Consider the following 26,746-nt stretch of genomic DNA (forward strand, 5'->3'; position numbering starts at 1 on the left):
CTCAACCTCTGAACCTCACTAGTTGGGCTCCACATTTTTTAAAAATCTTCACCTGAGGACATGTTTATTGATGAGAGAGAGAAAGAGAGAGAGACAGACATTGATAACATTGATTGGTTGCCTCCCTTAAAGATCCCGACTGGGGATTGAACCCAAAACCTAGGTATGGGCCCAGAACGGTAATTGAACCTGCAAACTTTTGGTACATGGCACAATGTTCCAACCAACTGAGCCAACCCAGCCAGGGAACAGCTCCACGTTTTGATGCTCCCTTACATAGTGAACCCCGCTTTCTCAATACAGAGTCCACACCAACTACTTTTTTCATCCTCCTTTGCTTTTAGGGTTCCATCATCTGACAAACCCACACCAGGCAGATTTGGAAACAGGACATGGGAAGGGTAGAATGGGTAAAGAGCACCGGCTGGGCAGGTGCAGATGGTGGCAGAGGCGGCAGCAGACCTCACTGGGCCAGTTGTATGATGTGGTCTGGGAATTATTCCGGGAATTTCAGCTGAAATCCTATTTCTCCAGCTCCTCTGAGGAGACCATAAATAAGCTCTCAACAAACCCCTTCCTGCTGACGCGGACTCAGCGTGAAACCTGTTGTCTGCCATGAAGACACAAGAGAATTCCACTTCCTATCTCCTTTTATGAGAGGCTAGAAAAAAACTCATTTCCCTACTTAGTTCTCAAACATATATTTTTTCCAGCTTTGAGTCAATCATTACATCTCCCAACAAAGGGTTTTTTGGGCCTTGAAGAAGACACGTTTTATCACTGCTTGTCCAGATGGGAGCACTTTATGTGAGATCGCACAGGCTTTAATGCACCAAGGATAAAAATTAAGGATCAGCTGCCAGAAGAAAGCGAACCAGCAGATTATTCCTCCTTCACGTCTTGCTTTGTCGTCCTCAGTTGCCCCCTCTGTCTCCATTTCCCTGGACGCAGTGCTGTGCTCTTCTGGAAGGACTGAGACAGTTGTCTGAAGTTCCAAAGCACCTCCAAAATTAGACAGCTATTGGCTCAGTGATTTAAAGGGAAAGAAAATGGGATGGATATATTATACTGTGAAAAAAAGTCATTTCACTCCTTCTGTCCATAGAAGCCAAACAAACTTGTTCGTGTAGATCACACACTGATCATTTCATACATCCACCACTGAAATGACTCACTTTTTTTTCTTAAAGTGAGAGTTGGCCATGGATCAGGCCCAGAAGCTTGTGAAATTCTTTCCTCCAGACACTTCCTCCAACCTCTTTCAGAATACTTCCAGAGAGACGAGAGGATTTTCAGGTTCCCACCTTCCCTTCCATTGTGATCATCAGTCCGAGCAACATAAATTAATCAAGGACGCTGAGATGGTTCCCCTCACAGAGAGTGAAGATGCTTGCCTGTCATACATGCTGACTGACAGCCACTTGATTCTAAAATCTAAAATCTAGAATCTGAAGTCAGCATAGTCCATATATTGGAGGAAAGAAAAAATGAAGGAAAGGAAGAAAGTGGCAAGAAGTGGAGGCTAAAAAACTCTTAGCTTATTTAGAGCATTAAATGCCAACAGCAATGTGGTTAGAAAGCACTGTGCTTCCTTTAGGCATAATGTACAAGGAAAGGAGGCCAGCCCCACAAGGCAGGAAAAGGACAAAGGGGACCCCTTCCTTCCTGAGCTATAGCAGATGAGAGGGACAAGGCAACTTTGGAGGAGGCCACTTTGGTCTGTGGTGTACCCCTCCCCTTCCTTCACTGGCTGGGATTGAGATACGGCATGTACAGCTTCCCATCTGTGAAGCTTCTAAGGAAGAACACAATAGCTCTGGCCATGAGTTTGGGGATCCCATACTGTTAAGGCAGGACAGAGAAAATATAAAACATAAGGTAGGATCTCTCAAAGATACAACACTAACCTTCCCTGGAATGGTGCCTGACACATAGTAGGTAGGCACTCACTAAATGTCTGTTGATGATGAAAACAAGGCGAAAAACTACTAACATAAAGATCACACTACAAGAAGTGCAGGGGAAGGAAAACGTTGTCAGGCACCCATGCCTTATCCCTGTGAGCAAGGAAACCAGGCCGGACCTGCAGCCACGCTGCGCAAGGGCACACTGCATGACTCTGCAGACTCCGATCTCCTGCCTGCCTGCTCCCGTGGGACCTGCTAAGATGCACCTCACTGTGATCTACAATGAGAAGGGAACAACCTATGCAAATAAGTAAAGAAAGGAGTCAAAACTGTCGAAATGCTCAGCTGCTTGCCCCCAAGACCATCTATTTATCTTGGCTTAGTCATTAACAAAGCACAGAAAGTATCTCTCTTGGAGGCCACAGGCTACAGAACATCAAGTACCTGAAAAAGGCTTTGGATGCCTGCACATGTGTACAGTTCATAGCCGTTAATTACTAATTCAGAAAGCTGCAGGAGTGGGGCAGCACGAAGGATCACAACACCATGAGAAGTCTGGATAAACCTAAAATTATCCTAGTAGCAACAGACCTGGCTCTGCAAATGTGATATGGAATCGATTTTCCTTTTAATTGGACCTATATAAGACCAGTCTCTAGTACTGAGGTCCATAGAGGCAGAGATAAGGGACAGGATATCCTATGTATGTCTGCAGCTAAATTATGGAAAGTATATCAAACTTAAAGTAAAACAAAAGAATATAAATATTCTAGAACAATCTGAAAAAAATCGTAAGTTCTAAAAATAGCAGCATTACCATTAGCATAGCATTTTAGGTATTTACTACTTCACATTACCTCTAATGTTTAAAAAATACATAAAGCTAAAATTGATTATCTCCTTTTTAAAAGAAAATTCTTACTAAATAAATAAAAACTCAGTACTTTCCATGATGTTTCAAAAAGTGGTTGGTGGAAAGCCAATTAATATTAAACTTTTATGGAGCTAATAAATGTCACATTACAAATTTTCAGTTCAGACAGCTGGCCCAAGACTGCACTAAAATACAGAACCTCCCCCGCCCCCCCCCCGCCCCCCAACACACACACCCTCCCAAAAACTGAGTCTATGCATTAAGACTCTCATGATTTCTATGAAGGAAAAGAAAGAGCAGCTCCTTTCTTTTGGCAATTTAAGTGGCCTGACATGTTCAGAGCATGGCCTAAGAGGGGGCTAGGGAGAGGATAAAGGCAGAGAATTCTAGAAAAGCTCTTATCTACACTGACCACACGCATAGGGAATATTCATAATACCAAGGAACATACCAACCAGCAGACATAATGTAGAAAAGATTAGGAAAACACAGGACAGTAAGAGTCACGTGAGATCTGCCCAGTAAAACTCTTGGATCAAGTTTTTGTATTGGGCTTTGAAAGAAACATTAGACATCAGTGGCTGAGAGTAGTTTTAGAAAGTATCTCAGAGGCTCTTGAACAAAAGGTTAAAGCTTTCTAAATGCACATTCTCAAAAGTCCTAATATTGTTCAGTTTTCTGTTTCAACAAGCATAGTAACCACCAAAAGTAAGTTTTGGCCTTTGGGCCTGAAACGAAAGAATACACCTAAAATGGTATGCAAGCAAAGACTTCAAAGTAGGGGAAGATTCTGATTTCAGGACTAGTAAAGAGATCAAACTCTCGCTTTTTCAAGTACAATTTCTAAAATTCACTGGTCTTTTCTTTCTGAAACATAGTAAGTAAGAGTCATCTCAAGAACCTAGTTGATATTCTACTTTTCAAAGGAAAGATAAAGCCCTTCAAAATCTGTTTCCTCTCTCCCAAGAAAGTTAATGCAAGCTAGTTACAAAATGTAATTATATTCTCTGCAATGACCCATCAAAACCTAAGAGAAAATGTAAGTAGCAGGAGAGGGAGTTTTCAAAGGGCCAGAATCGGGACATCTCGGCAATGGAAGAGTCACTTTAACTGCTAATGACTGGAAACCTTGGTTTGTCATCTTAGCCCATCAAGTGCCAGCAGCAGCATGTGTGTGTACATAGGAGAGGTCCTCTTAGAGAGGTGGCACTTTTTCTTCGACAACCACATTTACGAGATATCAGAGTGTTACAATGAATTGGACTTTGCAGTTCCCAAACACAGAACTCTTTATTAAAATTAGTCATCTAACACCCATTAGTGAGTTGAGCAAAATAAACTGGGGACCGTATGAAGAGCTAATTTCACAATACTCTCAACAAAACTGATTACAAAAAAGAAACATTACATTAAAACAAATTTAAATTTGGACTATCCCACACCTGACCAGAAGCAAGACCACAGCTTATACAGTACTCCCCTCCTTATCTGAGGTTTTGCTCTCTGTGGTTTCAGTTACCTACAGTCAACCACAGTCCAAAAATATTAAATGGAAGATTCCAGAAATAAACAATTCATAAGCCTTTTGTTTTGTTTTTTAATTAATTTTCACATTAAAATATTTTTTAGTGTTGACAGTATTATAGATATCTCCCATTTCTCTCCCTTCCCCCCCCTCCTCCCATCTCCTCCCTCACCCCCAGGTCTTCATCACCCTATTTATTGCCCATGTCCATGGGCTGTGCATATAAGTATATAAGTTCTTTGGTTTATCTCTTCTTGTCCCCCTAACCCAGTCATTGGCAAACTGTGGCTCATGAGCTGCAGTTTGCCAACCACTGCCATAACTCTACATGGAGGTATGTCAGTCTGTTCCACACCTCCATCAATTCATAAGCTTTAAATTGCATGCCCTTCTGAGTAGCATGATGACATCTTGCCTGTCCACTACATCCCACCTGGGATGCGAATCATCCCTTCATCCATTCATGCTGTGGATGCTCCCCACCCTTCAGGCGCTTGATAGCTGTTTAGGTTATCAGATCACCTGTCAAGGAATCGCAGTGCTTGTGCTCAATTCACCCTTATTTTACTTCATAATGGCCCCAAAGTGCAACAGGAGTGATGCTAGAAATTTGATTATGTCGAGGAGAAGCCCTACAGTATATGTGTGGATGGGAAAAAAACATATCATATATATATATATATATATTGGGTTCTGTACAATCCAGGGTTTCAGGTATCCATTGGAGGTCATGGAACGTATCCCCCTAGGATAAGTATATTATTACAAAAACAAAAGTCTTTCCCCCTTGAGACAACTACTCTTTGCACTTTATTTCATTGTGGTAAATTATACATAACATATATAAAATACACAAAACATTTTAGCCATTTTAAATAGTTCAGTGGCTTAAGTATATTTACATTTATATCTCCATCCATTCCCCCCAAATTTTTCATTTTCCCAAATGGAAATTCTGTACCCATTAAACACCAACCCCATATTCTCCTTCCCCCAACTCCTGGACACCCCTTCTACTTTTCTGTCTCTATGAATTTGACTACTCCTGGAATTTTATATAAACCTAAAGGTAATTTGACCCTGAAAAAAAATAATCTGGCCACACTTGTGAAGAACCCAGAGAGGGCAATCACCAACTTGAACTTGCTTTTGAATGCAGAGGCTGGACTGGATGACCAGTCTTCTTTATCGAGGCCCCTCTTTGCAGAGTGCACGCTCCAGAGCAAGCATGTGGACATTCCAACCCAGTTTACAGATATGGAAATACGGAAGCCAAACCCAATACCTGGCATGTGCATTTTGATTATTATTTCTGAATTTAAGACTTTTCACATAGCCAATAACATTTTAAGGGGGAAAAGTAGAATACAAAAGTATACCCATAGAAAGATTACATCTGCAAAAACTTACATATACCTGTAGACTAAGAACTGGAAGTTAGCATAAAAAACAAAACCAGGTAAGGTCCCAGGGGTGAGATTCTTGGCCATCTTTTTTAACTATTTGTACTGTAACAAAAGTCTCACATAAATAACTGTAGAAAATGAGGAGAGGATAAACATAGCCCTTTAGCTATGCAACATAATTCATGTTTTAAGTCCAGGTTTTAAACTGAAGATGAATTTTCTTACAGTACCTATTTGCCACTGATTCTTCCTGCACCTGCTAAGTTTAGGAAACACTACTACAAATAACAACTTCCAAGAACTCTGTGGTGCCTGATAGGTTGAGGAGGGGTGGTAAGGTCAGAGTGGAGAGACAAGATTTAGCCCTTGGTTTGATTTTTTGAGAAAAAAATGCAAATGAGAAACCTCTAACACCTGTTGACTTCTTTCAGGTTAGTCAAATAATGACATATATTTGACTTGTCAGATCAACAGATGAGGACCCAAATGCTTATTTTTGCTCAAGCTATTTCAATGAAAGGCTAACATGGGCACAGCCAGCACATCCGATTTCCTCGAGCCAATAAGGGTGGGTTATGGGAAGATAGCGAGGGAGGCTCACGCCAGCTCAAACCCACCACCGCAAGCCCTCTTCTGTGATTTCAGTTCTGTCTGAGGACTGGCTAATGTACTCAATGTGACTCATGAGGAAAGCAGGGCCAGTTTCAACAGTGTCTCCAAACCAAGTAATGGCACAGTATTACTTAATTAATGTTAATGCTAAATGACCATATAAAAATTATCGTGAATGAAAACCCATGCTTACGAATTATCAGGAGAAATCAGCAGTAGAAACTTCAGGAGTATTCCACAGGTACCCCTTGTAAAACATACAAAGGTACATTTTCATCTGGTCATAACTAGGCTGCTAAAAAAGAGTCCAGTGGGTCCTTCCTGTTTGCAAAATGAAGAAGACCCTCTCCAAAGTCCTGCAATACTGACCCACAGCTTACCCTGCTACTTTCCCCAGCTCTCTAGGCATCCTGGCCTACTTGTGAGTCTCCCCAAATGTCTTGTACTTTCCTACCCCCCTCCCCGGGTTCCTGTGGTCACTTCTCTCTGGAATACTCTTCTCCTGCAGGACTCCTCCCAGTGGCACTTCCTCAGGAAAACCTCCCAGATGTAACCCACTGCCTCTGCAGAGGCTTCCCCCTCCTCCCTCTCCCCTCCTGTCCTTGGACTCACTCCAGCTCCCTGTTCTAAGTGCCCATAGTACACACCACCCACGAAGCCAGCACGAAGGCACTAGGGGACCAGCACATAGGACAACGACTGCTCGTAAATGGTCTCTCCCATTAGATCTCCAATCCCTTCAGTGCATAGATCCTATCTTAGTCATCTTTCTTTCAATATTCTAGCACCTCTCTCTTCAAAGATCACCAATAAATGCTGTGAAGTAAAGGAAGGAATACATGAGAAGGAAGACCCACTATTATAATTTTAAGCACAGGGATACCAATCCAGGCTGGGCAGAGGAGCACTATTCCCAGGCTGGACAGAGGCACCTGGGCCATGGTCCAGTGCAGGCAGGCGGGCAGGACAGCTTCAAGTAGTCACACACAAAGGGCTAGGCCTCCATCTTTAGTTTTCCATATGCTCTAAATGGTCTCAGCAGGATACTGTGACTGGTCTCATTAACAAAGGAAAGCTATAACTAAGGTGAAAGCAAGCAAAATGCTCAGAAATTTCCAGGACTTGCATTAAATTGTGGAGTAAATGGCTCCAAGCTTTGGACCCAACACATGCTCCTGGAAGATACTGGCCCAGTCACTGAGGTCTGTCCCAGCTATGCTCCATCCACCTGGCTGTGAGGACCAGAGCTGGCAAATTGAGGCCCCTATTCATTGGGACCCAGCCACATCTGCTCACATATTATCTCGAGCTCCTTTCACACTACAGGGGACAAGGATACCACCACAGAAACCTCAGGGCACACAAAGCCCAACATATTTATTGCCCTTGATAGAAAAAGTGTGACACTTCACGAAGTCATTTTGCTGACTGGAGTCATTCTGTGCATATTTTTCCTTGACATTTAAACATCTGATACAGCATGCCATGTCCTTAGGACTGCAACTTTTAATCATCAATTGTGCTCAATTCTCTTCCTACTCTGTGAGAGAAAGAGACGAGGGGTTTTCCTCTAATATAGGACTGGTTAGACACGGACACTAGATGCGATATACTGAGAGCAGTTGGTGGGTGCTAAGTAAATTGTGGAAGGTGAGCTGTTGTCAGTGGCCTCCACCATGATGACAGTCCTTTGTTACCTGCAAACGTGGCACCTCACACACCAGGCACTGAAGGCCACAAGCAGACGAGCCAGAGGAACTAGTGTAGAGCCACGCGCACTCTCCCAGAGGTCTGAGACCTGGACAAGTGCACCTGTCCTAGCTGTCCTCACCTTCTTGGCAAGGTAAATGGTTTTCCTTCTCCAAAAAATCAGCCCTCTACCCAGGCAGCAGCATGACACTGAAACACTGTAGTCTCTTTCACAGATTGCTAAGCCGACCAGGTGGCAGACTCCCTCACTATCACAAAATAACAGATCCATAGCAGGCCAAGTGTCGACTTAGAAGACGGCCACTGTCTTTAGGCTTAGACACAATTCATAGCACTTAAGATTTTTCTAAATAAAATTTGTGATCCTTTGGGCCTAATGTCACATCCTCCATGTGGGATCAGACCCTAGAATTGGTTTCTAGAAAGAAGCAAACACTGACATAGAGCAGGGAGCTGCCCGAGAGCACTGGCCAGTTCGACATGGGTAGGCAAACAATGTGCACAGGGTAGATGCCATAAAGGCACCTGTGTGAGCCACCAAGAGGGGTTACCAAGCTCAGAGTTGGTACAGAGAAGCAAAGCAGAGAACAGCAACTCTCCATTTCCCCTGAATACGAGGGAGCCTGGACCTCTATACCCAGGTGAGGAGGGTAATTAGAGATTGCACTCAATCCCTACATTTTCTATGTCCCAAAAGCAACAGGGGAGGGGAGCATCTTCTCTGCTCTGCTGAGTGCTGGCTGGTCAGTGTTCCAGGGCCTTCCTTCAAAGGGCAGCACTTCACCAAGTCTTCTCTCTCCATGGCTGCCATTGAAAGCAGGCCAATGGGCTATTTTTACTCTGACAGCTGCATCCTCTTGCACTGCGTACAGAAGGAAGTCCCAGGCCACCTTGGTTAGAGCCTGTGCGAGGGGAACTCACAAGGGGGGAGAGAGAGAGAGAGAGAGAGAGAGAGAGAGAGAGAGCGAGCGAGCATGGGCCACCAAGTAGCCAGAGGCCTCTCACTTGAGTCAGCAGGACCTTGAGGTGACTGGGTGACGCCATTCACCACAGTCCCACTGCAAATGCAGGAGCAGCAGCAAGAGAGGCTCTGTCAGAAGAGGGGGGAGGCCTCGCTTGGAGAATATTTAAAAAAATCAAATGCGCCCTAACCAGTTTGGCTCAGTGGATAGAGCGTAAGCCTGCGGACTCAAGGGTCCCAGGTTCGATTCCGGTCAAGGGCATGTACCTTGGTTGCGGGCACATCCCCAGTAGGAGGTGTGCAGGAGGCAGCTGATCTATGTTTCTCTCTCATCTATGTTTCTAACTCTCTATACCTCTCCCTTCCTCTCTGTAAAAAAAAATCAATAAAATATATTTTAAAAAAATAATCCTTGAGATGTGATGTTCTCTACTCTTAAAAAAAATTAAAAAAATCAAATGCTTGAAAACATTCTTACTTTGTTAGCTATGAGATTTATTTTGTCTTTAGAGTGTAGGTTCAGGGTGTTAAATAATGCAGTTTAAGTTAGAAATCATTTGCAGTAGATCTGAAGCTTCCTCCTGCTTGGGTGTGGTAGGGCTGGTTTCTGTGACAAGGTATTTCATTAAATAGTAAATTCAAGTCGGACCATTCTCACCATTGCTAGACCTTGACCACTTGCTCTAAAGGCCAGTACACCTGAAAACAGTCTCTAAGATCCTCTGCTTAGGAAAAGATTCCAAGACCGGTGGCTCAACTTCAGATGCCTCACACCATGTCAGAAAAGTGGTCCCTTTGCAGTCATTAATAAAATAATAAAGGGATGACCCGTGGCAGCTTTCCCACTTGTCCTCTCCTTTCTCTGGCAGGTGGCTGTGTGTCTTGCTTAATAAATTTTCTCCCTTTAGTTGGGGGAAAGTCTGAGAAGCAAATAAGCATGTCCACAAGCTGACTTTCAAAGGACAGAGGCTGTAGTCCAGACTCAGGCATGCACTCCTTCCCTTCTCCCCATGCTGGGAGCAGGTGTGGCCTGCATTTTCTGATGCCCTGCTCAATAATGAATGCTGACATTTGACACCTATACTAGTTGTGGTTATAGCTGAGAGGAGATAAATAATTTCTCAGTTCAAACCCGGCTCAACACTGAGCTGGGCCCCAGCACACAAAGTTCTCCAAACATCCCAGGAGTCAGAAATAGCGAGGGGCACACTTCAAGGCACAGTGTGGGCATGACCTGTTCATGCAGCCGGCACCAAGGTGATGATACTAGCTGGGTGCACTGCTTCGCTCATGGCTTTTAAAATCAGGCTGATCACTTCCCCTGCAGGTGTAGCAGCACACAGTCCACCTGGAGTCCCTGCCAGCAATGCATTATTACAAGCACCTGAAAACGGCAAACTTGCTTAAAGTATACTTCAGTCCACCAGGCCACCTCTAAGTCATTATTTTTCTTGTGGCTACAAACAATGATGGTACCGAGAGCCATAAACCAGCTTTGGGTCCTAACCAAGCAACCATTTGTTACTTCTCAAATGTCTGACTGCCGGTGGAAGGGCCTCACCAAGGTGCCTGCCAGCAACCCTCTGCATGCCATCACCACCAGGATACCCAGGGCCCCCTCCATGGATACTCGCCTTGGTTCTTCCTTTGACACTAAGTAGCTCCTCCCTTTTAAACTCCTTTGAAAATTGCACCCCTCTTAAAGCTTTCCAGATTTGTTCTGATGTCACTTCCTTTGTCCAAAGCACTGAACATGGCCAAGCAAGAGAGACTTCTTGTTAAGAGTTAGTGGCCAAAGAACTGCAGAATATCTGCCCAGAGCTTCTCCTCTCCAACCACTCTGTGCTCTGGGGTGCCCCTGCAGGAAACAACAAGGACTAGACTCAACATAGTTGAGACTAACTAGAACCATAAAAGGGTATGGCCTTCGGAATAATCCATATGTCTCCACCACACAACATATGGGGTCCTGTGCTCTGAATGCTATGCCACCACTTAAAGCCAGATGCTTCACCCTCCCTGCATTCTGTTCATTTTCTACCCTCCTGGTCATGCTGTAGGAGCATTTCTTGCATGGTTTTATTCAACCTCAATGGCACAGCTGAGGATGCTGAAATCATCTCCAGCCTAGATGGCTCACCTGAGCCCGGCACATGCATTTTTATCTCATTGGTAATATCACATGAGCATCTCATCCAGAAGTGAGCTTGGTCCTTTTTCAACTCTGTCTCCACCTCCTGGAGCTCTAACATCCATTGGTGGCACAAGCTGTTCTTTCAATCTTCAAAGCTGTGACCTCAGGCATACTTAACATCTCCCCTGCTTCACTCCCCACATTTAACCTGCAAACAATTCCTATTTTCCACTTGAGAAATGGCTTCCTAAATTTTGAAGCTGTTTTATAAGGCAACCCCAAGTTCCCCTTATTTCAATTATTTTCTTTTGCTTTCAATTCTGTTCATCTGATAAAACTACTGCTATGCCACCTTTCCTTGGGTTCATGTGTGCTAGAAAATCTTTTTCCATCCTTTTATTTTCAACTTTGTGGAAATGACTTCTAGGAAAAAAATCCCATTCCCCAGTACCTCAGTTCAAACCCTCACCACTTATGACCAGGGGTACTGTAAGAGCTTCCCAATAGCTTGCCTGATACCAATTTCCCTCACTCTATCTCTTTCCCTAGTCAAACCCTGGAAGAGAAATCCAAAGTATGTCACTTGACTTTGTTTAAAAATCTTTGCTAAGTCTCTGCTTTGCACAATACAGAACTCCACTTGACAAATGAAACCCTTCCGAATCTGCTGTGGGACTCCCTTCCCAGCCTGGCCACTCTACAGACCTACTCCCCTGGGCCTCAATGAGTCCCAGAACACACCTTACCTCTGCACGCCTGCACCGCTGCATGCCCTGTGCTCGCCCGCACACGTGTGCTTTATTACCCGGGAGCCCATGTTCCACTCCAACTGTTCCTGCTCACCATTACTACTTGGAAAACCTCTGTTATCCTATATCCTTAGGATGGCACCAAACTGTCAACTCCTTGGCAAAGCCTGGCTGGCCTCACAGGTGAGCCATTTTCTCCTGGGTGCCTCAGGGACCCTCCCTATGTGATGTAGTGCAACTCTACACTGTTGTAAGGACTTCTGTGCCTGTCCCTTCTTAATGCTGGGCCCATCTTACCTCTCTTTGTATTTTATTCTCAATCCCTGCTACATGGCAGTTATTCAATAAAACATTTTCTGAATTTGAGGGAATAGCTCCCAACTTAACTAAAAGGAGAAATGAAGATGGCACCGCTGTCACCCCAGCCAACTGGAGCTGCCTCCTTCTGACTGTCACCGAGGGGCTACCTTTTCTATTCTATAAGCAGGTGACCTGCACATTCCCAGTGGTTCTGGGCCTATTTCCTCTTCCTGGCCACCCTGGAAGGGTTCCTCCTGAGACACAGCTCCCTACTGAACCAAACCATTCTAGTCCTAGGAGGCTGCCTCAACACCCCTCTTTACGAAGTCTCTCCCATCCCTCCAGCCCATGGGCATGAGGGTCTTGTATAAACTGACAGAACCTCCATATCATCCACACTGAGCAGTGCAGCACTTTCTGGCAGTCTAGTTGCCATTGTCAATGCCTACTACCACTCCAGCTGTGGCCCAGAGGACAGCTCATGTAGGACCTGGGTTTGGAGGTCCTGTTATTCCTGCCACTGGCATATTCTTTGTTGAGGACTGGGAGGGATGCAAACTAAGTAAGCCCATTCTGGGAACACAGCACCTCGCATACAATGTGCTTGGTACTTGGTCACACAGGGAATCAGGAGAGGTGGACCAGAAGGGAGCTCAGTAAGAAATGCTCAAGAAACTGGGACTCAATTACTGTTTCTCGATTTAGAGAAACAGTCTGAGGAAGTCTTCAGGTGTGTGAAGATACTGGTCAGTAAGTATGAGTACTACAGAGAAGTCCCTAGCTGATGTACAGGGGCTCTAGAAAGCGAGGCACAGGAAGCTTAACACAGATCTCTGTCATTCAGAGACAAACAACAATTCCTCTCTAGAATCCAGGAAGTACTAGAAGATTTCAAGCCCCTTCTAGTCCATTCTGGCTTTAGAACTCCACTTGCAAGTCAGCTTGTCACCAAGGAAGAGGTCAGCAGCCAGCTGGAGCTGCCTTTTGCACTTGACTGTCCCCATACAAGGAGCTCAGACACCACTTGACTCGAGAAAGAGCAATTACTAGACAGTTTTCGATACCTACCATAATCATTTCTATTTGAGTCATTTCTATTTAAGTCTGAGGTTGGCTTCAAACAAATTTACCTCAACACAGGAAAGCTGCTGCAAGCCTTTGGTATAGTGGGTACCACTGATATTTGGACAGCATCAAAGAATTTCCTAGAGAGGTGAAAACAACTGAGGCTCACTGGAAACAGCTGTCAATCTGAAAACCATTCCAGGCCCAACAATGGTTTGTTTCCAAAGGTCCTGTACTCATCAGTGATCTGACTGTGGTATTTTTTGCAATGCCAAAATACTGAAATCATCCACACTGGAAACAATGGCCAATCCAAATAGGAAATCTTGCCCAACGCTTCAAACTACATAACAAGAAGAATTATGAATCCTAAAAAAGGTCAGAAACTCTTTTAACTGAATCAAGTAGAAACAGAACATAATTGATATTGAAAATGAAACCTGTACATTTGAAATCTGTGTTTTGGACTATCTTCTCCTTTTAAAGATTAAGGTGACTGAAATGACCTGAATGACACAGATGTAGCTTTGTAGCTTGTTTGATGTCACACATTCACACATGAATCCATGGAAAACACTGTTATCAAACACAGAATCCATTCCAGCCAAGCAATCTACCTGTCATTATTTCTTTTATTTTATTAAATGTATTGTTCATTTTTAAGAAAATCAATTATACAGTAACATGACAATTCCAAATTGTTCACAAAAAGTGATAATTAAGTTCTATTACCTGTCATTATTACCAAGAGTGTGGCCACCCACCTGCCTGTGTTCCTGCCCTACCTTTCTTCATTAAAAAACATACTATGAAGATACTCCCATTATAAAAAATAAATAATAATAGAGAAAAAAGTGAAACTCATCCTCATCACCCTCCTCTCCTATCCCACTTCTTTTCACCATTCTTAGTTTGACATAGTCCTTTCAAACCCTTATGTGTGTGCATTTACACACTTATATGACATCAGAAATATATAATTGATACTTCATTTTACTTAAGTGGGATCATACCGTAGATATTATTGTACAATTCGCTTCTTTTGTGTAACAGTTGATCTTTTTCTGTGCACACACATAAACCTCCTGTTCTTTTTGAATTGCTGCAGAGTATTTCTTAATATGGGCATATCATAACTGACCACTAGTTTCTGCTGAGTGTGTGTGTGTGTGTGTGTGTGTGTGTGTGTGTGTGTGTTTGGGGGGGGGGCAGTCTTTTGCTATTACAAACAGAGCTGCAGTGAACACCCTGGCCCATCCCTATGTATATGAGACAAGACACCTGGCTTATGCCAGGGGAAATGTAGCCTCAGTTCCTGGGACCTGAAGGTCATGGACAGGGTGGACCCAGGGTTCTGAGAGCTGAGGGCTTTTGTGGTCACCAGGCAGAAAGGCACAATTGGGGTGAGGCCCTGCAGTCTGACTGAGTGGCCAACAGAGAAGGACGACAGGTGACAAGGCTCTTCCTCATGAGCCAGAACACTGCCCCTGTGCCTGGAATGTTCTCTCAGCTTTTCATGATCTGGCCAAATGCTCCCTGAAATCTGAGACAACATTTCAACCAGCTCTGCCCCTACCTTAAGCATACTGTCTTGGCTGTGGAAACCCTTAGAAGTTATTATTTACTGACTGTGTTGGTGATGGACTGTCCTTCTTGTATAACCAAACTTCTAATGCAAACCAAAGGCAGCTGAAGGACCCTTATGAGATCAATCAGAAAGTCACAGAAGTTTCACAGGGGATTCTCTATTATAATAACTTAGGAAGAGGTAATCCTGAACTATAGGCCATAAGAGCTCTGTAGAACAGGACATCTAGACCTGCCAATGCTCATAAGTGCACTGAATTGACCAGACCCTCTGGCTTCACAAATTACTTGTGATTAATAAATCATTCTTGTACAGCTTTTCCTTCAACCCTCAGCCACGCCCAATAAGCCACAAATCACCAAAGACAGGATGCCTCACTTTGGAATGGAGCTGAAAATGCATGTGGCTTCTACTCTCGGCAAGCACCTGAAGAGGGCCCTGTGAAGCAGCCAGGCTGCGTGCTGGAGGAGAACAAAGAGGTCCAGCACAGCACCTGCTGCAGCGGGCCTGTGACCAGCTCCAGAGCCCGGGCAGAGGTGGCAAAGGGCTAGATCAGCAAACAGAGGTCAAGCAGCTATTTTGACATATTAAAGAAGCTGTCACAGAGCGCACACAATTCACAACCCAACCAAGAGTACAGACCCAAAATACTGTAGAAAGGGGACGAAGCCCTGAGGTTGGAGGGCACTGGGAGAGCTGGCTGAGCTCTGAGGGGAGGGGAACCTTGGGCAGGCAGGGCAAGGGTGAGAGAAAAGTGCACAATGAAGCACAGTGTCTTATAATTCAATGCCTTTGAAAAGCTGGGCTTGGGCTTGTCTTACATTTGGGAAGCCCCCCAAAAACAGATGGGGTTGGTCACCAGGCACACATGTAGCAGGGGAATGAGGTCCTTCCAGGAACCCTCAGTCCCTCAGCACCACTGTCTAAGCAGACTGAATACCTGACATTGGTGAGTTTCCTCATAAATAAACAGGTGAGCAAAACAGCAGTACTGACATATAGATAACAGTAAATATCAGAATCAGAAGGGGCCAACTGCAAACAAACTATCAAAAGAAAATTCTGAGCCTAGACACCTCAAAAAAGAATGTTTTTAGTATTAAAGGAAATACAAAACAGAATCACCAGGAATAACTGTCTGCCTATGGAAACATCTTATTCTTAAAAAATTATATAAAAAACTGCAGCTTACATGGTTAAAAAATATAAAACTCACAACTTAAAGTGAAAAAAAAAAATATCCAAGCTGAATTTAAGCTTAAAAAAACCTATCTGGCCCCTAGCCGGTTTGGGTCAGTGGTTAGAGCGTTGGCCTGCAGACTGAAGGGTCTCGGGTTTGATTCTGGTCAAGGGCACATGCCTGAGTTATGGGCTTGGTCCCAGTAGGGGATATGCAGAAGGCAGCCAATCAATGAGTCTCTCTCATCATTGATGTTTCTAGCTCTCCCTCCCTCTCCCTTCCTCTCTGAAATCAATAAAAATAAACAAAACAAACCTATCTGGTAGACATACAATGTCTGGTTTAAATACAGGGGGGTAAACTATTCCACACATGAATGCATGGGAAACCCTGTTACCAAACTATATTTTTTCTATTTAATCCTAAAATGTATGTTATTTAAAAATTAAAATTCTTTGGGCTATTAGCCCAGTGAAGGAATGAGAATACCTTTTAAAGCATTTTTATTAATAGTGAAAAATAGTTTTGTTTCCTGCAGGTGTTCTGGTTAAATACCCAGAATGAAAAATGAAACAAACACTGAAATCTTTTACATTAGAAAGAGTTTTGTTTCTTTTTTCAGAGGAAGGGAGAAACCTTTCATTACTCAATATTACTTCCTTAGCACCTTTGAACAATATGAGGGTTCTGATTTGAAAAGCACCGTCTCTGTAGCAGAAGTTTTTAACCACCCTTCAAATCTGAAGCCATCAGTAGGCGCTAAAGACACAGCTCACAAATGAGAAAACACTTCTGACTAAATGCAAGTAGCTTCTCAACCAAGATCTACACATGCAGTGTATGTTATAATTACAGGGCTGGGATTCATTCATGTAGAAACCATGTATGTTGCAATGATATATTTCCTGATGGCTCTGCCACTTGCTGGCAGGGGACGTGAGCCAGTTGTCACTGGGATGATGCCATCTGCATTGCTGGCTCACCAGTTCTAGGGAGTGGACAAAACAGGTATGGTCTGTGGTGTCAGGGCCCCACCAGAAGCATCATGTCTTGTCACTGCCAGCCTCGCCTGGCTTGAATGCCACCAACCAGATTTCCCAAATTTCCAGTCCCTTCCAAAGCTCTGGTCAAACGCCTGGTCATTGCACATGCCCCCAGATATACACAGCAGAAGAAGAACCTTGTTTCTGGAGATTCCACAGCCTCAGTTCCTACTTGATTCCTAGCACCAAAGGCCTGCCCAGAGCCAGAGCTCTTGTTTCACTGACTGTAATTATTATTAACTAGGGGCCCAGTGCACAAATTCATGCACCTTGAAAGGAACTTGGGCCGTGAAGCTGCAGTGGGCACAGGGGCAGGTCTCAGCCCATCCTCTGTGCCCCCGCCTGACCCCTCCCACTGTGGCCCCCGGTCCCCTGTCTGCCAGCAGCCCTGCTCCTGCCGCTGCCCCTCCCACGAACCGATGGCACTGGTCCCACTTGCACCCACTGATGGCTGGCGCCAGCAGCAGGTGCGAGTGGGGCCGGCGTCATCAGCATGTATGAGCAGTGGCTGCTGCCCTGATTGCCCCTCAGGAGCAGAGGGAGGTGGAGAAGCCCTCGGGGATGATCGGGGCTGGCAGCTACCACTCGCCCCTGCTGACAGCGCCGAGAGATCAAGACCAGCGCCAGGCACTAGCAGTGGGTGCGAGCAGCAGCTCCGGTGCCAGCATCAGCAGTGGGTGCGAGTGGTGGCGCTGGTACCTGCAGCGGGTGCGAGAGGCAGCTACCAGCCCCAATAGCCCCTCAGGAACAGGGGGAGGTGGAGAAGCCTTGAGGGGTGATCGGGGCTGGCAGCTGCCGCTTGCACCTGCAGATGGTGCCGAGCGATTGGGGCCAGTGGGTGCAAGCGGTGGCTCCGGCGCCAGAAGCAGGAGTGAGTGCTGGGCAGAACCGTGGTGTGCGGGAGCAAAGAATTTTCAGTAACCACCAGAGGCTCACCCTGATGACAGTGACTGGCGCCCGCCTTGGTCTGGCACCTCTGCTCACCTGCTCCACCATCCCACCTTGGCCAACACCTGCCATGTTCCACGCACACCCCATGATGGTCAGCACATGTCATAGCGACCGGTTGTTTGGTTTTCTGCCATTTGGTCTATTTGCATATTAGGGTTATATATATACATATATATATATATATACATGTATAAAATAACCCTAATACATATCCTCTTTATACATTAAGGGCTTCGCCAGGGCAGATACTGAGATTTACTTCTGTTATCTCTTGCACCTACCCTGGGGCTGGTATGTAGTAGAAGCTCAAGAAATGAATAAATCATTAACTCCCTGCCTTCAATGTCTAGACCAGCCGTGGGCAAACTACGGCCCGCGGGCCGGATCCGGCCCGTTTGAAATGAATAAAACTAAAAAAAAAAAAAAAAAAAGACCGTACCCTTTTATGTAATGATCTTTACTTTGAATTTATATTAGTTCACACAAACACTCCATCCATGCTTTTGTTCCGGCCCTCCGGTCCAGTTTAAGAACCCATTGTGGCCCTCGAGTCAAAAAGTTTGCCCACCCCTGGCTCTAGACAAAAGACTCAACAGTGTGAGAAGGCACTTGAGGCAATAATAAAAAACAAAAATATTGCTAATTAAAAGTAAAGAAGAATAAAACTTGGTGGTGGTGGTAGTCTGGGGAAACACACTTTCATACACTGTTAATCAAGACACAAATGGTACAACCCTTTCCCAAGCTGATGTGGCAACATCTACCAATACTGCTGGCAAAGTCAGGGGCACCAGAGAACCATGGCAGGGAAGCACACTGGAAAACCCGAGAGAAGGTCCAGGTTTCACAAAGCCATACACCAGCTGCGGGATCAAGAACAAGTCCCTGCACATCTCTGAACTTCAGCTTCCTGCTCGCAGTGATGGGATCAAGTAGGTCATCTCCAGGACCCTGTGCAGCAGGCATGAAAATGGGAGCCAGAGCTCTTCAGCATCTCCTGTTAGTTTAGGGCTGACTCAAGTGAGTATGAAGGTGCCCAAGTTTCTAAGAGTCTTCATTCCAGAAGATCTATTCCTCAGATAATCTTCGGAAGAGATAATAATTGAAGCCTCAGACCTCTTCCTCTTAGCTGACCATCTGGCTTCCTGGTTCAGAGGATGAAGAACTTTATCTCATCCAGCACAGAAACATCAGAGACAAGTTGCTGCACTCCAGGACCAGGGTCAGGCCCAGCCGCTCTAGAGGTCGAGAACCGCGTCTTTCATTTTCTTCCACATATCAGGTTGCTAGGAAGAGTGGGAGACCCTGCTAATGCCATGTTGGAAACCCCCCAATTATCCAAATAATGAAAACTAACTAAAATCAACCAAGTTCCTTAGAGTCTTTCCTAAATAAAATCAATAAGTGCATAATAACTAAGGATGTCGTCAGCATATTCATGAGTTCTTTCATGGTGGGTATACTTTATAGTACCGTTATTGACCAGGTATTGCAACAGATTACACCTAAGAGGCTACAACAGGCACAAAAAGTGTGCAATCTTCCATTTTGCCTATCTCTTCTATACCAAGATGTCACAAAAACCCATTCTCCAGCAGCTTCCATTAATAACAAGATCAGGTTTGGCACCACCTCTTCTAGTCCTCCTGGCTACTTAAGTGTTTGAGCATTCCTCTGAACATCCACTTGCCCTGGAGACTCGCCCAGACTCGTGGGGCCACAGGCACTTTCCAAGGTCCTCCTGACTCTGGATCTCCATGACCGTATTCAGCAGAACATAGTTCCACAGATGGTATCAGGTCCCTGCTCAGATAGACTGGCTACTGTGTACCTTCAGTGCAGAACCTGGGACCATTTTTCTGTCCACACAACCGTGAATCTTCCAGAGGGGTGTTAAATTCCCTAAACTTATTTATTTTTTGCAAAGCATCACATTCCAGGCCTAATGTCTGACAGCCTATCCTTTGACCAGACCTCTTCAGGAAGTCCCTGACTTCTGTTTTAGAAACCTTGCTGAACAATATGACTGCCCTTTCTCACTTAGAACAGACCTAAAGATTCAAAAATCCATTGCTAATTGATGCTAAGCATCCAGTGTTTTAAACTCACTCAGATATTTGTTGGAAATGACCCAAAGTGCACTGCCCAATCCACAGACAGCTACACAACAGCAGGACTCACGGAACTCCTGCATGGAAGCAACAGGGCTGAAACCTTTCTATTTTAGATAGTTAACTAGCTCCCTCTTCCTGCCCCGCCTCAGACTAGTGCTACCCAGAGTAAGTCAGGGATCACAAGATAAGCATGCATGGCTTTGAAGCTCTTAGAAAATGAAGCAGGTCCAGCTCCTTTCTCTCTCATTCTTTCCCCTCCACTCTCTATTAGGGCCCCTCATCAGGCTGGGAGAAACTCACAGCAGCTGCTTGGCCCTGCATACAATCTGCCCTTTCACCTTCATCTCTGTTCTTATTTCACTCTGGGGATCAGGAACAGTAAAACATAGGGCTGCTCAAGAATCAAATCTAGCCCTAACCGGTTTGGCTCAGTGGATAGAGCGTCGGCCTGTGGACTGAAGGGTCCCAGGTTCAATTCCAGTCAAGGGCATGTGCCTTGGTTGCAGGTGCATCTCCAGAAGGGGGTGTGCAGGAGGCAGCTGATCTGTGTTTCTCTCTCATCTTGATGTTTCTAACTCTCTATCCTTCTCCCTTCCTCTCTGTAAAAAAATCAATAAAATATATATTTTTTTTTAAAAAAGAATCAAATCTATCTATTAATTCCCTACCTACTCCAAACAAGTTAATATCCCTGAGCTAGCCCAGGCTGGTGAAGAGTGTGGCTTCTGGAACAAGAGCTGTAATTCAAGACAGAAGCTGCCATGGGCATCAGGCAGGGGCTAACCAAAGGTCTGAACCATCTGATCCCTGCCCGGTGAATCTCTATTCGAATAACTTAATGTGAGCATGTTAGTTCAATTGTTACATCAGAGAGGCTATTGTTCTATTTTTTTTATGAATGTATTCATGAATTACTTGTGAAGTTAGACTGAGACATGTAGGGACTAAAAAGAAATACGCAGTATATTATTGATGGGAACACAGTTGTCCACAGCTCTGAGGGTTTTAGGCAAACAGTGGTCTCTACACTGGGCTACAATCCCACCTGTTTCACTTTTTAGCCCTTCATTTCCCTGTGTGTAAAATGAGAGGTTGGGCAGATTGGGGCTGAAGCTCCTTTACTTCATGATTGCAGATCTTGTATCTAGTAGGAGCTACAATGGGACAGGTCAAGGGCCATGTTCATACAGGACAAGGACAACGTGCTCCGCTAAATGGAGTATCAAGTCAGGAGGCGGGGTTGGAGGGTGAGGAGTGAAGGACATCTATGTCATTCATTAAATAAAGGAAACCTCAAGTCTCATGTTATGATTTAAGAGGAAATCAATCATGACCGTTTATGTTTAACTTATGATGGTGGCCATATCCTGGCTATGCTTCAAATACAAACTGTCATTCATAGATGAAAAAATGGAACTGTTATGTTCCCCCAAAATGGTGTGCTATTGTTGTTGTGTTTTTCAATGAAATCTTACTGCAACACAAATTATAGCACCTTAACAAGAAGTATGAGCTGAAACAGAAGTGCCAGCTCACAGATCTCAAGAAATGGTCGAAGCTGCTTACCATCTACAGTTCTCTGTACATTTGACAGAATCACTTCTTCCTCCATGTCCTCATTTGTTTTACACTAACTCTAATCTGGCAGCTCTAATGGCTAACGAAAATAGATTAACAATAAAAGTGTATGATCTATTCTTGTATAATATGAATTTAAATGAAAACAACTTGAACTAGGATTATTTCTTTCAGAATAAATCACCCCATTTTCTCCAAAACCCCACCCTACAACAGAAAAACACAATACACATTACAACCACACATGCGTTACTTTCCTAAAAAGGGGTAACTTGGGCTCTGCCAAGGCTAATGGAGAGAAACAGATTTGGCTCCTGGACAACAGCTCAAACAGTCCATTGGGGTAACATTGAAGATGGTTTGGGAATTAATGTACAGGCAGACACACCTTGTTTACTTGAAAACCGAATACACAACAGCTTCTACACTGACAGCCTCTGTACCAGAGGAGCCTTCGAAAATCTCCAGTGATGACTTATCTCCCATTATCTTTTATTCCCAAATGCAAATGGTACATAATTGAGCTTAAGTGAAGAAAAAACAACAACTAGGAAATGAGCAGCCCAGATTCTTTTGGATTCTAAAATTGGAGATAATTTTGAAAGGAATGGAATGGGTCTGAAATGTCCTTAAAACCCAGAGGGAAATCAGTACAGCATCAGCTTATCTTTGGTACATAGTCAAGAAAGCCAAGCCCGCAATGTAGCAGGAGACAATGGGAACAACACACCCTCCACATTCCATAGGCAGGTTGTGGATGTAAGTCCCCGGAGCACAACAGCAACCACAGGAGCGTACCTTGCACCTCAGCACACGCTCTTACCTCTAACATGGGTCTGGCACTATCATGGACAGATAGGATGTGGGTCACCTTGTTCCTGCTCAACTGTTCTGCATCTCTGGCATCTGTCACAAAAGAAAGAGATGGGCATGTCATTACTCTCTGCGAGCAATTCCTCCTCAAGTCTAGCCAGAAAATGCCCCCAAAATGATTTACATCTTTCTTTCCTGAAGCTTCCTAATTGACCATACCCCAAATAATCTAGGTCTAGGGAACAGAGGGCTTTCTCTTTTATGTGTTTTGCAGATAAGTATGTTTATTTCTGACTGGCACATCTTTTGAGCTGAAGATGGAAAGGTAATAAGATCGATAAACACTGTGATCATGATTACTGTTGTTTAAAGGAAGTGAACCCATGCGATCATTTTGTAGGTGATAATTGTCAAATTGTAGACCCAATAAAACACATAACACTAAAGATATTTAAAATGTATTAAAATTATCTTTTAATGATTAATAACCCAAGTTAAAATTAAGCACAAAAGACCACTACTGTGTAAAAAAATAGGAATCTGCCAGAGATGACCCTGCCTTGATGTCAAAAGTAGGAATGGGTCCAGACATGCAGACAAGACTGTGGTTTACACAGATTCACTTTAAGGCAAAAGTAAAAATGGAACACTTTCTAGAAATGCTAAACAGAACTGTCCCTAAGTTATGAGTTGGCTATTAAATTATCTGCATATGAAACTAAGGAGACACCCATTACATTACTTTCCAATGTAGAATAAAGACTGCATGAATTTCACCACGTTGGAACCCATCTCTAATTTACAAGACAGGGTCCAGCAAGAAATAAGGTGGTCACTTATCCCTGTCCTGGCCTGGGCTGAGCTTTTTAAAATGATAGAGGGTAAAACAGACCGAAAATTAACTGTTCAATTATCATGTTTCTGGAGGATATTTAATGACATGGGAAAATGCTCAGGATATAATGTTAAACAGAGGGTAAAACAGGTACAAAACTATAAATACAATATAAATAAAATTTGTAAAAACACATAAAGACAGACACACCCAGGTGGGTAAAACTGCTATAAAGAATTAGCCCCAAAAGTGGTCACCTTTAAGAGAGGTAATTAGAAGAGTTCATTTTTTTCTTTTTTATATATTTTCTAAAAGTTTAACATGCTTGTGAACTATCTGGGCAGGGCGGGGGGGGGGGGGGGGGAGCTTGTTAAAAAGGCAGATTCCTGGGCTCCAACTTAATTCAAGGTCTAAGACAGGGCTGAGGAAAATGCATTTCTAATGAGTCTTGATGATGGAACAAAACCTAAGAATACTGTTGTAAATATTCTGCAATGAGCACTCTTAAAAGAAGAAAAAACTTTAAAAGTAATATTTAAATATTGATTTTGAGACTCTCTTCACTGCTCTAGCCATCTCAAGCTTCAAATTCAGATATGCATAGCAGCCATCTCCCTCACACACACAGGACTCCATTCTGACCCTCCCCACCCAGCCATCGATCACCAAAGTGCAACCCTCAGTGAGCTCTGAATTAGGCAGGAACTGGAATCATTTGGGATCCACAGGCCGCCAGCCTCCACATTCTCACCAAAATGTGATTTTTCCAGTCATCACTAATGCATTTGTGAATTTACAAGTGAAACAAGAGCAACTAGAGCATCTAGTGTTCACGGAGGAGACAGACAGAAAGGCAGGGGAGGTGGGTTCTTTAAGGCTAGCTCAGGACACTCGCGGACAGGAGCTTCGAGATTCTGATCTTGCCTAGGATTTGGATTTATTGGTGAATATTTGTTTAAGTGTAGTTTTTGTCTTTTTAAAAACAGCTTTACTGGGATCATCAATGTGCCATAAAATTCACCCTTTTAAAGTGTACAACTCAAGGGTTTTAGCATATGTAGAGTTTTTTAACCATCACCACAATCTAACTTTAGAATATTTTCATCACCCCATAAATATGCTTTTATAACACAAGTTAAGATCAACAATAAAAAAAAGTGGTTTGGGAATAAGATTACACATATGTGCATACAGAAGACCACTCAATACCACAAATAAGACACTGACTCCAAAGAAAATGGCAGTTCCTGGTGGAACATGCTTCTTTTGCTCTGTGCTTTTTGTTTCCTTAAAGCAACACTCACACTGTGGGGTTACCCTTTCCCTAAGCACAGGCTATGCCCATCAACTTGAGAGTGCACAAAATTCTTCATCAAAGCTACTGATGACACTGGACCTTTTATTCCTCAGGACTCCATATTGTTGATGGTTCTGGATGGCTGCCTACAACTACGGAATGAGCTACGAATGCAGCTATGAGACTCTGGCCAGGGGGTTTTCAGCTCACTGACATGCACATGCGTAGCCTGGAGGTGTAGGACTCAGTCCTGTGCTGCTCAAACTGGGGCCTGTCAAGCAGAAGCCAGGCATCTCCTGGAAGCATGCTGGAAATGCAGGCTCCCAGGCCCCCTACACACCTGTACAGTCACAGCCTACACTGAAGTAAGAACTCCAGAAGGAAGGATGTGTGCACTTTACACAGGGCCCCTGCCTCACTGCAGTATGTTGGTGCCATTTCTAAGCTAGAAAACAATTCACAGACACTTGCATCACAAACACAGTAAGTTGGTATTAATAAAATCAATGGGAAGATTACAGTTTAGAATTCAAATGGGAAAAAGTCTACAGGAAAATTTGCTGACAATGGTTATCTCAGGATAGGAGATTTGGGGAATTTTTCACTCTAACATTTCCATCATGTTTGGGTTTTATTTTATTTTTTATTTTGTTGATTTGAGAGAGAGAGACCAAGATGGAGAGAGAGGAAGGGGAGAAAAGAGAGAGAGAGAGAAATATCAATTTCTTGTTCCACTTATTTATGCACTCATTGATTGCATCTTATATGTGCCTTGATGAGGATTGAACCCGCTACCTTGGCATTTTGGATAATGCTCTAACCAAATGAGCTATCCAGCCAGGGCTCATGTTTGGATTTTTAAATTTTAACTGATAAGTCTACATTTTTTTATAATGAAGACAAAAATTTAAAAACACTGTTCACAAGATTCAATAGAACTCACATTAATAAGTAAAATGAACAGACAGCCCCTTATAGGTGAAAAGCAGCTAACCATGTTCATATCATCTCTCTGCCAACATCTCCTTTGGCTCTGGACTCCTTGTCGCCTGTCTCCCTTTACCCTCCCCATCTCCAACACTCCTCCCTCCCACCGGGTCTGCTTTAGCGGGCCTTCTGAAGAGGAACTGTCACCTTCACACAATGGGGGCACTAAAACAGAAACATCCAACATATTCTTCTCCTCTGCTACTGAATATTCCCTGCCTCACCAGGAGGAAGACTCCACCCATTACTGGGTGGACCTCATGGAGGGAGCAGGTGGATTCCTATAAGATGCTGTCCTAAAGGGCAAAGTGACAGCCACATGCTTCCTCAGGAAGGAAAGTTAGCATTCTATACTGACACAGAAGATGGACAGGGATAAAAAGTCACAGGATGTGGGAGATGCCAGAATGGCTATGGGAAATAAGCTAGTCCAACAAAGTCAAGCAGAATTTCTTCTGAATAAAACTAACAAAAATATATTCAAAGAAGCATCAGGAATTAACACTAGCACACGTGTTCAAGAAAAACATACACTTGGGAGGAAAGAACCTCTTTAGCAATGCCTTTCTAATACTCAAACACCTGCTGCACTGTTTGTGAACTCAAAAGGATGGCCTTGCAGGATGAGGGGGGCAGGAGGGGAGAAGGAAGGTCTCTGCTATAGAGAGACCAAATCCCTTCTGCTCTGACACCAAAGCCCAAGCCATGTTCAAAGTTATTTCCAAAACAACTTCTGTCTCCCAAGCTGAGAATCTGCTGAGTGATGAGCAAGAGATTCCAATCCATTTACGGTTATAGTTCACATTGTAAAACTGAAAGACTTCTAGTTACAAATTACTACGCACTGTAATAACTTCCAGTTATAAATTGTTAGTGAGTTCAACCTTTAAGTAGATCTATTTCCAACCTGGATTGGGGAACAAAATGGGGCAGTTTCTACCTTTTCCCTCCTCTACCAATCCTGAGCTTGGTCCTGAGTTTGGGCAAGTTTTCCTGTACTACACTTTTCTCACCTGTATTGTAGGAAAATGGCAAGAATACCACCTCAAAGGGTTGCTGGAAGTACTAAATGATATAAAATGCTGAGAACAGTGCTTGGCTGGTATGTGGTAAATGG

At 43.8% G+C, this 26,746-nt stretch overlaps 1 protein-coding gene across 11 annotated transcripts in view; it reads right to left on the bottom strand.

The window, feature by feature from the left end:
- Window positions 1-26,746, bottom strand: part of DUSP22 (dual specificity phosphatase 22) — a 56,995-nt gene that overhangs the window by 16,156 nt on the left and 14,093 nt on the right. For 6 of the 11 annotated variants that reach the window (XM_036347254.1, XM_036347252.1, XM_036347258.1 and 3 more), the window contains one exon: window positions 22,521-22,603. The exons of the other annotated variants lie outside the window; for them this stretch is intronic. In XM_036347254.1, the coding sequence (XP_036203147.1) occupies window positions 22,521-22,529 (9 nt within the window). In that variant the 5' untranslated portion in view covers window positions 22,530-22,603. The remainder of the gene's footprint in view (window positions 1-22,520; window positions 22,604-26,746) is intronic. 11 annotated transcript variants of the gene reach the window in all.

This window comes from Myotis myotis, unplaced genomic scaffold (genome assembly GCF_014108235.1).
Source record: "Myotis myotis isolate mMyoMyo1 unplaced genomic scaffold, mMyoMyo1.p scaffold_m19_p_2, whole genome shotgun sequence".
Lineage (NCBI taxonomy): Eukaryota > Metazoa > Chordata > Mammalia > Chiroptera > Vespertilionidae > Myotis > Myotis myotis.